Source organism: Sorex fumeus, unplaced genomic scaffold (genome assembly GCF_029834395.1).
Source record: "Sorex fumeus unplaced genomic scaffold, SorFum_2.1 ptg000098l, whole genome shotgun sequence".
In the NCBI taxonomy this organism is placed as follows: Eukaryota; Metazoa; Chordata; class Mammalia; order Eulipotyphla; family Soricidae; genus Sorex; species Sorex fumeus.
The window spans coordinates 84,107,337-84,121,873 of NW_026606155.1; the positions used below are offsets into that span (position 1 = coordinate 84,107,337).

At 40.3% G+C, this 14,537-nt stretch overlaps 1 protein-coding gene across 1 annotated transcript in view; it reads right to left on the minus strand.

The window, feature by feature from the left end:
- FSIP1 (fibrous sheath interacting protein 1) overlaps positions 1-14,537 on the minus strand; it is a 237,606-nt gene that overhangs the window by 198,884 nt on the left and 24,185 nt on the right. The window contains exon 5 of the mRNA XM_056133848.1: positions 5,355-5,453. Within this exon, the coding sequence (XP_055989823.1) occupies positions 5,355-5,453 (99 nt within the window). The remainder of the gene's footprint in view (positions 1-5,354; positions 5,454-14,537) is intronic.

The window sequence follows — 14,537 nt, forward strand, 5'->3', positions numbered from 1 at the left end:
AGAACCCAGCAGCTTGTGGCAGTAAAGTGAATGGACTATGCGTTAATCCATGCCACCATGCCTGCCCGGAGGGAAAAGGATGTTGCTCCCTTCTGCCTTTTTCCCTCTGGACAGCAAGATGGTGGCCGCCTCAGAGCTTTTTGGAAAGCCAGGTATGAGCCGGTCGTGAAGGGGGCAACTGAAACCTCATGGGAAGGGAGGCGTTCTGGGCTTGTCCTTCACGCCCTACTGAGGTCACGAGTTGCCCCCCACAAGTGGCTCTCCAGCACAGCCATGGCTCTAGAGCCACAGAAACCAGTCTTATAATTATCTGACTCTAGGCAGAAATACTTCCAGGCTTAATAAGTAAAATATCAGAAATCCAAAATCACAGGGCCACTATTGTGGCCACGTGTCATCATTTGATTCTTGTAACCAGCTATAGAAACAAATTATTTCAGAATGTCTTTTCAACAGGTCTGATTTGGGGGTATAAACGCTACATAATAATAGTGCATATTTTGTCAAAACAATGAATCTGATCAAAGTAGATAGAGTGTTAACTAGAATTCATCTGCCTCATAGGCATTGGGAGGGTTGGGAGGGAGGTATATTTGGAGTTCTTCTTGGTGAAAAATAAGTACTGGTGAAGGGAAATGTGTTTGATGATTGCATGACCGAGACTTAAACCTGAAAGCTTTGTAACTTTTCCCACAGTGATTCAATAAATTAATAAATTATATTTAAAAAAACTGAAAAAGGAACCCAAATAAAAAAAATCATGCAACAAATAATTAAATAAATAAATAAATAAATAAATAAAATTGCCGCCATGCCCTAAGCCTGATTCCACTGTCTCAGGATGGACCTCACCAAGATATAATCTGCTGAAAATTTCGATTTAATGTGGATCTTAGTGTGCCAACACCCCTGGCCCAAAGACACAGCAGCAAGTCCCGGAAACCACAGTGCTGGAGATCTCTCTGGGCTCCATACCACCAATATCACCAGGCATCCCAGATGGAGCAGGTGCAGTCTCCTCACTTACTTCAGATGGAATCCCAGTGACCAAGAGCTTTCAGAGCAAGGCCTATGTATGTGGGTCCAGGACTAAATCTCTAGGCTGCAGGGTGGCAGAGGTCCTGGGCTGTCCCTCCCTAGGTCACCACCTGCCCAGAAGACTGGTTGTCATGCCCACAATTTGCCTCTGGATGCCATCTTAGCGCACCAACAGGCCTGGCCCAGAGGCTCCCAATTGAATCCCAAAATGAATTAGTGCCATACAGAGATGTCTCTGGAACCCAACCATTTACAATTTAGAAATTTACATTTGCAATTGCACCCATGTGAGCTCTCGTGATATTTGAAATAAACTATAGAAAATATATTATCTGGTGTCTGCCCCTGGCAGGTAGGCTTGAATGGTGGTGGGAAAATTCGAGTAAAATTAATGCCCCAAATTAGAGAGTGAGTACTGGGGAAATTGTCTGCCATAGAGGCAGGGTGAGGACTGTGATATGTATGTATGTGAGAGGGAGGGTGATACTTGGGATATTCGTGGTGGAAAATGTACACTGGTGGAGGGATGGGTGTTTCATCATTGTATAGCTGAATCTCAAACATGAAAGCTTTGCAACTCTATCTCACGGTGATACAATAAAATAAAAAAGTAATGTGGAGTTCATGCCCAACTCAATCAGCTTAATCAATGGCTGAACAAATAGCAATACTCCTACATTATTTTAAAAAAATATTTCATTTAGTATTTCTATGAAACAAACCATTCCAAGTTTGTGAAGGCCAGTCATTTCCTGCTATTCTATTAATCTGCCATTATTTCTGAATGAGAAATATTCTTTACAGCTGTCTTTTATACAAGATCTGGGAGTAAGTGTCCTTGATGTTCTACATCCTACCTACATAAACTCTTAGAGCCTGTTGTGGTTTATCAGTTTTCCTCAAACTTTGAAGAGAAACAAGACAACCTCTGAGATATTCAGACCCAGATATATAGTTTTTTTTTCACCACAGTCAAGTTTGGGACATATAAAAAAATATTAAGTGGTGCCTTCATTATGCATAAAGAAATCTTATTGAATAATAAATAATATCAAGTTCAAAAAGATAAAATCAGTCAGTAGCACAATCCGGATGAGGCTTACTTAAAAGACATCTTTGATTTACAAGAGAAATTATCATAATAAGAAAGAACAAAGTGGGTAAGAGAGATAGTACAGCAAACAGGACACTGACCTTGCATGAGGACAGCCTGGGTTTGATCCCCAGCACCCCATATGGGACCCTAAGCCCCAGCAGGAACGGTCCCTAATTGTAGAGCCTAAGTACTGTTGGGTGTGACTCAAAAAACCACAAACACATAAAAGAACAAGGAAGTTAATCAACTATTATGCTATCTGATCATCAAAAATCCAATACAAATTTAGTCATTAAGAATAAATTTTGATGATAATAAATGAAAAAATGAAGGAAAGGGTAAGGTCTCTGAATTTAAAAATCTCTTCCAGCAAAATCAAAGTTTCTATGCAAATAAACCTATCCTTTAAAAATTAGGGTAGGCAGCTCGTCCTTCACGCCTTACCGAGGTCCTGAGTTACTTCCCCACGAGCGGCTCTCCAGCACAACCATAACACCAGACGCACAGAAACCAATCTCTAAATTATCTGGATCTTTGCAGAAATCCAAAATTGTGTGGCCACAATAGTGGCCATGCCACATTATATGATTCTCATAATCAACTATAGAAAACAAAGTATTTCACAATGCCTTTTCAGCAACTCTGATCGTTGGGGTGGGGGGGAATTCTAAACAATAATGGTGCACCTTTTTTCGAAATGATGAATGTAATCAATGTAGAGAAGAGTTAAGTAGAAATCATCTGCTTCACAGGCATTGGTTGGGGTTGGAGGGGGGTATATTGGGGCTCTTGGTGGTGAAATGTGAGTACAGGAAAGGAAAGGTATTTGATCATTGTATGACCGAGACTTAACATGAAAGCTTAGTAACTTTTCCCACAGTGATTCAATAAATAAATATAAGACAAAAATAAATTAGGGTAGGACATGCAAAAAACAAAATGGACTTAGACCTCAACTTAACACTGTGCATAAAAGTCAGATCAAAATGGATTAAAGACAGCAACATTGGACCAGAATCCATAAAGTATATTGAAGACAAGCTTGGCAAAACCCTCCACGATATTGAGGTCAAAGGTATCTTCAAAGATGACATGCCACTGACCAACCAAGTGGAAACAGAGATAAGCAAATGGGACTATATTAAACTAAGAAGCTTCTGCACTGCAAAAGATACAGTGACCAAAACACAAAGACAATCTACAGAATGAGAAAAAATATTCACCCAATACACATCTGATAAGGGGTTGATATCAAGGATATACAAAGCACTGGTTGAACTCCAAAAGAAGAAAACATCCAACCCCATCAAAAAATGGGGCGATGAAATGAACAGAAACTTTCTCAAAGAACAAATCCGAATGGCAAAAAGGCGCATGAGAAAATGCTCTACATCACTAACGATTAGGGAGATGCAGATCAAAACAACAATGAGATATCATCTCAAACCACAGAGACTGGCCCACATCCAAAAGAACAAAAGCAACCAGTGTTGGCGCGGATGTGGGGAGAAAGGGACCATCTTTCACTGATGGTGGAAATGCCAACTGGTTAAGCCCTTTTGGAAAACAGTATGGATGATTCTTAAAAATTAGAAATTGAGCTCCCATTTGACCCAGCAATACCACTCCTGGGAATATATCCCAGAGAGGCAAAAAAGTATAGTAAAAATGATATCTACACTTGTATGTTCATTGCTACACTGTTCACAATAGCCAAAATCTGGAAAAAACCCGAGGCTCAAGAATAGATGACTGGTTAAAGAAACTTTGGTACATCTACACAATGGAATACTATGCAGCTGTTAGAAAAGATGAAGTCATGAAATTTGCATACAAGTGATTCTACATGGAAAGTATCATACTAAGTGAAATGAGTCAGAAAGAGAAGGACAGACATAGACAGACTGCACTCATCTGGGGAATATAAAGTAACAGAATGGGAGACAAACACCCAAGAATAGTTGAGATAAGTACCAGGAGGTCTGCTCCATGGCTCGGAAGCTGGCAGCACATGCTGGGGGAGAGAGCAGCTCAGATAGAGAAGGGAACACCAAGTAAAAGGTGTTTGGAGGACTCGCTCAGGATGTGAGATGCGTGCTGAAAGTAGACTATAGACGGAACACAATGGCCACTCAATACCTCTATTGCAAACCACAACACCCTAAAGGAAAGAGAGAGCAAAAGGGAATGCCCTGCCACTCTTGGTGGGGTGGGGTGGTGGGGATGGGAGGGTGGGAGGGCTACTGGGTTCATTGGTGGTGGAGAATGGGCACTGGTGGAGGGATGGGTACTTGATCACTGTATAACTGAAACCCAAGCACAAAAGTTTGTAAGTCTACAACTGTACTTCATGGTGTTTCACTAATAAAAAAAATGAGGGTAGGGCATTTGCCTTGCACTTGGTGACTAAGGTTTGATCCCCAGCATCCCATGTCCTCCTCCAAGCACCGCCAGGAGTGATTCCTGAGTGCACAGCCAGGAGTAAGCCCTGAGCATGGCCAAGTGTGATCCAAAAAAGCAAAAAAAAAATAAGTAAATAAATATGAGGGTTTTCTTTTTATCACATAATCAATCACATAGTTTGTTCAGTTGATGTATCATATATTCTTAATACAACATTAAAATAACTTTGGATCTAAGCCTATATTTATAACAGCTCCCTTAAAATTTAATTTTAATAAACTTTAGGGTAAAAAAATGGGTTATCTGGACAGAATGCTGGCTCAAGAAATGCCTTCTCCTACTCTGCAGTGGGGGTGAGCCACCACAGGATTGGCCACAGTCCCACCAAGATCCCATTCCTTGCTGGGGAGGACGAATTGGCTAGACATGGAGTAAGCACTGAGCCCAAGTTGGATCAGTCAGTCTCTTCTCAAGAATATGGGATTCAGTCTCTCAGTTCCTAACCACAGAATATTCCCTTGGGACTCAAAGAAAGCTGTCTTTCTTTGATACTTACCATAAATTTTCCTTTTTGCTAGGCTTCCATCCCTTACAGCCAGGTTTTATTTTACTTCTTTATACAATTTTATACAATTTCAAAAATACAAAATTAGAAAGATGGCATAAGGATCTCTCAGTTAACTAGTTTCAAGAATGATCAATCTTATTTCATCTAGAATCCCACCTATTTACATATACCTCTGGATTAAATTGTTTCATCTGTGAATATTCACTATGTCTTGTGACAGCATATAAAATTTCACAAATTTAAACATACCTGGATTAACATTCTGAATATGCTTTTCATATTCTTCAGGAGGGAGCTGTGTGTGAAATACTGTGCAAAAGCTATCTTCATATTCATAACCTGAAGAACCTACAAATTTTTAAAAATCACTTGTTCAGAAATAAATACAAATAAATCAGGAATTATCTACATGAATCACTGTTTTAAAAAAAATCCAAAATCTAATATTCTCTGTAATACTCATTCAATCCCCTCTACCCAACATTTATTAACACAAAGTCACTTCCTGATAGCCTTAATTATATCTTTGGCTATTCTTTTCTAATGCAAGAGGAACAAATGCAAAAACAAATAAAGGGAATGTATAAAACAAAACACTTCTCTTTGTTTTGATGTTGAAAGTAACATCAAAACAAAAAGATGACCTTTTTGAGTAGGAAAATATATTTACAAATTGTACATCTGACAAGGGAGTCAATATTAAAAACGTATAACTTAACAACAAGACAACCTAAATTTCAAAAACTTGGCAGAGTATCTGGATAGATATTTCACTAAAGAAGAAACGCAGATGGCCATCCATAGCCCATCATCACTTATTATTGGAGAACTATAACTCAAAAACCACAGATATATCACCTTACTGCCTGTAAGAATGATAATTATCAAGAGATAAGAAACAACAAGTGCTGGCAAAGACAGAAGAAATAACCCTCTTGTAATGCTGATGGGAATGTAAACTGGTGCAGTCTTTATGGGAAACAGTATGCAGACTCCTCAAAAAACTAAGAGTACAAACACCATTAATCCAGAATTCTAAGTTTTAGGGGCCAGAGATAGAGTACAATGGGTAAGGCACTTGCCTTGCACACAGCCAACCAGGGTTCAATCCCAGTTCCCATATGGTCCCCCTAGTCTGCTGGGAGTATGCCAAAATGTCACATTGATTTCCCAGAAAGTCCAACACTCAGAGAAAATGCATACTGGATAACTACATTTTTCTTTTAGATACTCAAGGTGAAGACTTCAGATGCATAGTCCTTAAGATGAAAGAAAAGAATGAGTATGTGGCTCAGCAGAAGAATAGACACATGCCTTTGAAGGTGTGAGGCCTTGGGTCTGATCCCCAACACTACATTTAAAAAACAAGCAAATAAATAATGATTTTTAAGTCAGACATTCAATTCCAAGAGCTCAACCCTGGTGGAGGTGGGGGAGTATTTTCTAAGTTCCAAAAGTCCTTCTTTACAAAACTCTCCCTTCAAATTAAACATATATATATATATATGTGTGTGTGTATTTATATGTATATATATGCATATATATCATCAATAGATGATAAAACTAATAGGTAAAAGTTTGAATGATAGGATATCGCTGAATTCCTCCCCACAAAATTCTCAGAATTCCTCCCCACAGAATTCAGAATTCCTCCCCACAAAAATAACTTTATCAATATAAAAAAAAAAGGGGGTCAGAGAGAAAGCTCAAAGAGCTGCTCACCCACTGTGCATGTAAAAAGCCTGGTTTCGATCCCTGAGCCCCTCCAGGAGCAACCCTGGAGCACTGAGCTGGGAGCAGCACCTAAGCACTGCCAGGTGTGCCCTCACCCCCCAAAAATAAGAAAAAGAAAAAAAGAAAAACAGCAATAACACCTTCAGTGGAGTAACTTGGCAGATACTACCTTACCAAATAAAGCTAACATCACAGGAATCAGACCATCAATGTCAGGAGCTGACTGATGTGATCCATGAAAAGAACACAGTATCACTTATGTGGAATTCCTGCCCACACATGTAACCTGAACCTAATCACCCAGAAACAGAAACGAGTCCAGGGCTGAAAGACAGTCGACAAAACATCAGGCCTGTTGTCTTTCATAATTATCAGAGCCACAAAACACACACACACACACACACACACACACACACACACACAAAAGAGTAGAAACATAACAACTAACAGCAATATATGACCTGCTATTTTCTTTTGTTGGAATTTTAGTGGGATAATCAGCGAATTATAAACAAAACCTATAAATTGATAACATGTTAATCAATACTAAGATCCTGACTTGTTTATGTCTTTGTGTGAAGAGGGAAGCAAGGGATGGGGAAAGACAAAAAGAGAAATAAAACATGGTAAACAGCCAACATGTGGGGCATATTGTTAAAGGGGACTCAAGAATTCTTTGTACTTCAATATGGAAAGTATCATGCTAAGCGAAATGAGTCAGAAAGAGAGGGATAGACATAGAAAGATTGCATTCATCTGGGGGATATAAAGTAACAAAGTATGAGATTAATACCCAAGAATAGTTGAGATCAGCACCAGGAGGATTACTCCATAACTTAGAGGCCAGCCGGGTATCCTAGAGGAAAGGGCAGTTCAGATAGAGAAGGGAGCACCACATAAAAGATGTTTGGAGGATCCTCCCAGGAGGGGAGATGCATGTCGAAAGTAGACTATGGACTGAACATGTTTGCCACTCAATGCCTCTTTTGCAGACCACAACACCCAAAAGGAGAGAGAGAACACAGGGGATTGCCCTGCCACAGAGACAGGGGGGATGGGGGGATGGGGGTGGGAGGGATATTATCCATGGTGGTGGAAAATGGGCACTGGTGGAGGGATGGGTATCTGATCATTGTATAATTGAAACCAAAGCACAAAAAATTGTAAATCTACAACTTTAAAAAAAAATAAAATAAAATAAAGGGAAAAAAAAAAGAATTCTTTGTACTTGAGCCCAAAATGATGGTGAGACCTAGTTCAAAGGACTGGAGCGTGTGTTTGCATACAAAATTCCTGAGGATCGGCCCTCAGCACTATGTGCACACCCATAGGAGCCTCCTGCACCTCACAGCACGTGGCCTCAAAACTATATAAATAAACATTAATAAATAAGTCTGGAATTATATGAAAATATAAAGTCAACAGAAAACATTTTTACGTTTCTCTCCTCGCTACAAAAATATATGGGGAGAGGAGTGGGGCAGATCATTCCCCTGAGATTAAGAGTCAGAAGGAAGCATCTCAGAGAAGGGAAGCCTAGAGCAGACCCAGGGACAGGAGTGTCTGTCAGGCCGCTTCTGGCATGCATCCCCTTGGAGGTGAAATCCAGGGAATGACCAGAGAGCCCCAAGGAGATAAAAGAAACTACCTCTCTGTACACCTGAAATTCTGGGAAGAGACCGAACACACACACACACACACATACACACACACACACACACACAAACACACACACATAGAGCTTCTGACAGCTGCAAATTAAGCCCCAAGGAGATGGAAGAAACTACCTCTCTGTACACCTGAAATTCTGGGAAGAGATCAAACACACATACACACACACACACACACACACATATATATATACATATATATATACACACACACACACAGAGAGCTTCTGACAGCTGCAGAATAAGGTAGATTGTGTGTTAGGAGGGAGAGAGAGCCTGAAACACTCATGTTCTCTCTCCTTTTCCCTCGCCTCTCTACACAATACATACACACACACCCACAAACACACACACACGCAGCTTCTGACAGCTGTAAAGCAACAATATGGTAGATTGTATGTTAGGAGAGAGAGGAAGCATGAAACACTCATGCTTTCTCTACTTTCCTCTCTCTTCTCTACACAACACATACACACACACACACACGCAGTGAAAGGTCATGTGAGGTTGCCCCCAAGAGACAAACACCCACAAATCAGAAAGAAAGACCCCACAGAAATGAACTTCTCAGCACCCTGATGTTGGTTTTCTCGACTCCAGAACTGTGAGAAAATAAATTTATGCTTTTAAGCCAGCGAATCTGTGGTATTTTTTATGGCAGTCCTAGTAGATTCCTAGTAGATTGATATGTATACTTGAAAAATTAAAAAATGATCCCAATTAATTTAACTGGAGAAGCTAGAGAACACAAACTCAGGAAAATAAATAACCAGGAATTAGAATTATCAAAGAAATTCAAAAACAGTCCTTGAAGGCATGAAAAGAAAAATCTACAAGTATAATTTTTTTAAGGAAAAGCATTATGCAAGACCATGGGAGAGCCAGGGAAATTGTTGCAAAGGCTGGAAGAGCACATACCTTATCTTTGGAGGCCCCTTGTTCCACTTACACACCACATGATCAAGCCCCCTCCCCCAAAAAAACATCATTATGGATTCAGGCTTAATAGAATGGCAGATGGTTACAAATAGGACTATTTATAGGTAGATATAAAACAAGTTAGTAGAAACATACATTCTGTGTTTTTCCCCATTTCCACAAAGAATCCCTTCTTTTCTCAGAGTCAAGTCATTGCATCATCAGTAACAACAAGCATGTACCCAATATCCAGTTCTCGGTCCTAACATAAATATGATGTCCAGTCTTTGCAACAACAATGGCAATAGAGGGAAGGAAGGGGGAATTTTCAAGAAGAAAAGAAGTAAGTCTCAACAACCAGGATGTAGTTATGTCAAAGAGGTACAGGAATCATTCAAAAATATCCAACCCCATCAAAAAATGGGGAGGAAAAATGAGCAGAAACTTTTTCAAAAAAGAAATTCAAAATGACCAAAAGGCACATAAAAAAAACGTTCTACATCACTAATCATCAGGGAGATGCAAATCAAAACAACAATGAGATATAATCTTACATCACAGAGACTGGCACACATCAAAAAGAACAAGAACAACTAGTGCTGGTGCAGATGCAGGAAGAAAGGGACTCTCATTCATTGTTGGTGGGAATGCTGGCTTGTCCAGCCTTTTTGGAAAACAATATGGACATTTCTACAAAAAGTAGAAATGGAGCTCCCATAGGACCCAGCAATACTACTTCTGGGAATATATACTGGAGATGAAAAGAGTATAGTAGAAATGACATCTGCACTTGTATGCTTATTGCAGCACTGTTTATAATAGCCAGAATCTGGCAAAAACCCAAGTGCCCGAAAACAGATGACTGGTTAAAGAAACTTTGGTACATCTATACAATGGAATACTATGCAGCTGTTAGAAAAGATGAAATCATGAAAGTTGCATATAAGTGGATGGACATAGAGAGTATCATGCTAAGGAAATAAGTCAGAAAAAGAAGAACAGACATGAAATGACGTCTGTACTTGTATGTTCATTGCTGCACTGTTCACAATAGCCAAAATTTGAAAAAAAAAAACCCAAGTGCCTGAGAACAGATGATTGTTTAAGGATACTTTGGTACATCTACACAATGGAATACTATGCAGCTGTTAGAAAAGATGAAGTCACAAAATTTGCATACAAGTGGTTCTACATGGAAAGTATCATGCTAAGTAAAATGAGCCAGAAAGTAATGGACAGACATAGAAAGTCTGCACTCATCTGGGGAATATAAAGTAACAGAATGGGAGACGAACACCCAAGAATAGTTGAGATAAGTACCAGGAGGTCTGCTCCATTGCTTGGAAGCCGGCAGCACATGTCAGGGGGTCAAGGCAGCTCAGATAGAGAAGGGAACACCAAGAAAGGATGTTTGGAGGATTCGCTCGGGATGCAAAATGTGTGCTGAAAGTAGACTATAGACTGAACTCGATGGCCACTCAATACCTCTTATTGCAAACCACAACACTCTAAAGGAAAGAGAGAGCAAAAGGGAATGCCCTGCCACAAAGGTGGGGCAGGGAGGGGGATGTGGTAGAGGGGTGGGTGGGCTACTGGGATCATTGGTGGTGAATGAGCACTGATGGAGGGATGGGTGCTCAATCATTGTATGACTGAAATGTAATTGTGATGTTTTGTAAGTCTGTAACTGTACCTCACAGTGATTCATGAAAGAAGAAAGAAAGAAAGAAAGAAAGAAAGAAAGAAAGAAAGAAAGAAAGAAGGAAGGAGAGAAAGAGAGAGAGAGAAAGAGAGAAAGAGAGAGGAGAGGAGAGGAGAGGAGAGGAAAGGAGAGGAGAGGAGAGGAGAGGAGAGGAGAGGAGAGGAGAGGAGAGGAGAGGAGAGGAGAGGAGAGGAGAGGGAAAAGGAAAAGGAAAAGGAAAGAAAAGAAAAGAAAAGAAAAGAAAAGAAAAGAAAAGAAAAGAAAAGAAAAGAAGGGGATGGAGTGATAGCATAGCTGGGAAGGTGTTTGCCTTGCACGCAGCCAACATGGCCGAAACAGGTTCAATTCCCAGCATCCCATATGGTCCCCCAAGCAACGCCAGGAGTAATTCCTGAGTGCATGAGCCAGGAGTAACCCCTGAGCATCGCTGGGTGTGACCCAAAAAGCAAAAAAAAAAAAAAAAGAAAGAAATAAAGAAAAGAACTCCCAATGACCAAAGCTAGGGGGAAAAAAAGAGCAACAAAATGTAGTGGCACCAGATTATCCAAAGTATACAGCTAGAACAATAGTACAGTGGGTAGGATGCTGGACTTGCATATGGCCAACTACATAAGGTCTTCTGAGCCTGCCAGGAGTAATTCCTGAGTGCAGAACTAGGAGTAGGCCCTGAGAACCACCATGTGTGGCTCCCCAACCACACACACACACACACACACACACACACACACACAAAGCATAACATAGCTGTGAGTATACACTGATATTTTTTAAAATGACCAAATAAACAAACAGATAAACCAATCTCTGATACAAAATATTTTTTAAAAATATTATAAGCATAAGTATTTACTTTTAAGGAGATGACACAAAACTCCCCAATCCTCTAAGAATGGGCTGTGCATAATTACTTCCTTTCAGAGAAAACAATCAATGTAGAAAGAGCTGTGAACAGAGGAACTTTTCAATGAAGAAACCTCATATACATACCCTCAGCCTACTGAAAAAAGTTAAAACCACTAGTTCTCAGCTGATAGTACAAAGAGATGTAAAGGCAATGGTATTGCAATTCCCAAGTCTTCCTCCCCAAAACACACAAAAAAAAGAAAAACAACAACAACCCCCTCCCCCCCAAAAAAACCAATGTAATAATCAAAAAAAACCAATGTAATAATGAGGAAAACTTGAATCCCAATTACAGGTAGCTTGACAAAATACCAGACCAGTATTCCTCAAAACCACCAATGTTGGGTCTGGAGCAATGGCACAGCAGGTAGGGCATTCGCATTGCACACGGCCGACCCGGGTTCAATTCCCAGCATCCCATATGATCCCCTGAGCACTGCCAAGAGTAATTCCGGAGTTCAGAGCCAGTAGTAACCCCTGTATATCATCAGGCATGACCCAAAAATTTAAAAGAAAAAAAAAACACCAAGGTCATCAGAAACAAGCCAAGCCAGAAAAAAGTGCATACCCAAAAGATAGGAGCAGATTTGGGAAATCTGAGGACTAAATATGGAGGTATCTATGATAGGATGCTGCAACAGAAGAGAAAAAAAATCAAAAACTAAAAATATGAATAAAATTTAAATTATAAATAAATTATAAACTTTGGTTAATAATAATTACAATCTATTGAGAACAGTTCACTGACTTTAATAAATGTAACATTACTAATATAGGGCTGGAGCGATAGCACAGTGGTAGGGCGTTCGCCTTACAAGCAGCCATCATGGCCGACCCGAGTTCGATTCCTCCGCCCCTCTCGGAGAGCCCGGCAAGCTACGGAGAGTATTTGATATGCCAGACACAGTAACAACAAAGTCTCCAATGGAGACGTTACTGGGCCCGCTCAAGCAAATCGACAATCAACGGGAGGGCCTTTACTTATAGGGAATACTTATTGAGTATATGATAGTATAGAATATCTACTATCGTATAAATTTTCTATAAATCTAAAGCTTTAAAAATCAAACAAAATTAACTTCTAGATTTGAAAGAGAGGAGTAAAACATAAGCAAGATTAAAAATAAGAACTGGTATTATAAAAAACAAGGAGAGCTATTTATTTAATGGGCTGGGGAGACAGCTCAGATTCCTAGCAGGGTGCAGGCTTTATCTATGGTAGCCACGGCTTCGATCACCACCTCTCCGTCAAAATACGACTGGGTGTGGCCCATTCTCTCACCCCCCAAAAAATCACTGTATGAAATTTTATGTTTCTAGCATTTTTAATTTTAGTAAATGGATACTTTAAAATTTCACTGACATGGCTATACGAACAAAATTGATTCCAGAAGAACTAGCAAACTAAAACAGAATGCTAAATATGAAAGAAGCTAAGCAAGTCAGAGAATTGCCTCCAAAAAAATTATTTGAACCAGATGTTTTTTCCAGTGCAAACTTTCAAATTTTTAGGGAACAGATAATCCCCTTGTTATATCAACTGTATCAAAGCACAGAAGTAAATGCTCAGCTAGGCCCATTCATAAGTCTGTCAAAGCACACATACAAACATATATCCCAAACCCTAGCCCTTCCCCAACACCTTAACATACAGGCACTTGTGTACATACAGTCACACACAGAGCTGATATCACATATATATGTATATGTGTGTGTGAAAATTCTGCCAGAGAGAGGGCACCCTCCATTTCCTGCACATTTTTTTTTCTATTCAGGTCATCAACAGACTGGATGAGATCCACCTACATTGCATAGGGTAATGAACTCTACTTTGCCATTCACGTTCTAGTTACTTCCAGAAATACTCTCCTAGTTGTACCTAGGAGAAATAATTTTCAATCAGACATCTCAGCTTTCCAGAATAAAGTGATTCAAAACAAAAATTAACTATCACAAGGACTAGATGAACAGGGGACCAGTGAAATAGTGTAATGGGTAAGATGCTTGCCTTGCATGCAGCTGATCCCGGTTCAATCACCAGCATCCCATATGGTTCCCTCGAGCCCATCTGTCTTGTTTTGTTTTTGCTTTTTTGGGTCATACCCGGGGATGCACAGGGGTTACTCATGGCTCATGCACTCAGGAATTACTCCCAGCGATGCTCAGGGGACAATATGGGATGCTGGGAATCGAACCCAGGTCGGCCCTGTACAAGGCAAACGCCCTACCCGCTGTGCTATTGTTCTAGCCCTGCCTCGAGCCCACCTGGAGTGTTTCCTGAGTGCAGAGTCAGGAGTAACCCCTGATAACAGCCAAGTGTGACAAAAAAAAAAAAAGTCTATAGCACAGCGGTGGGCTGGAGCGATAGCACAACGGTAGGGCGTTTGCCTTGCACGCAGTCAACACGGCCGACCCGAGTTCGATTCCTCTGCCCCTCTCGGAGAGCCCGGCAAGCTACCGAGAGTATCTTGCCCGCACGGCAGAGCCTGGCAAGCTCCCCGAGAC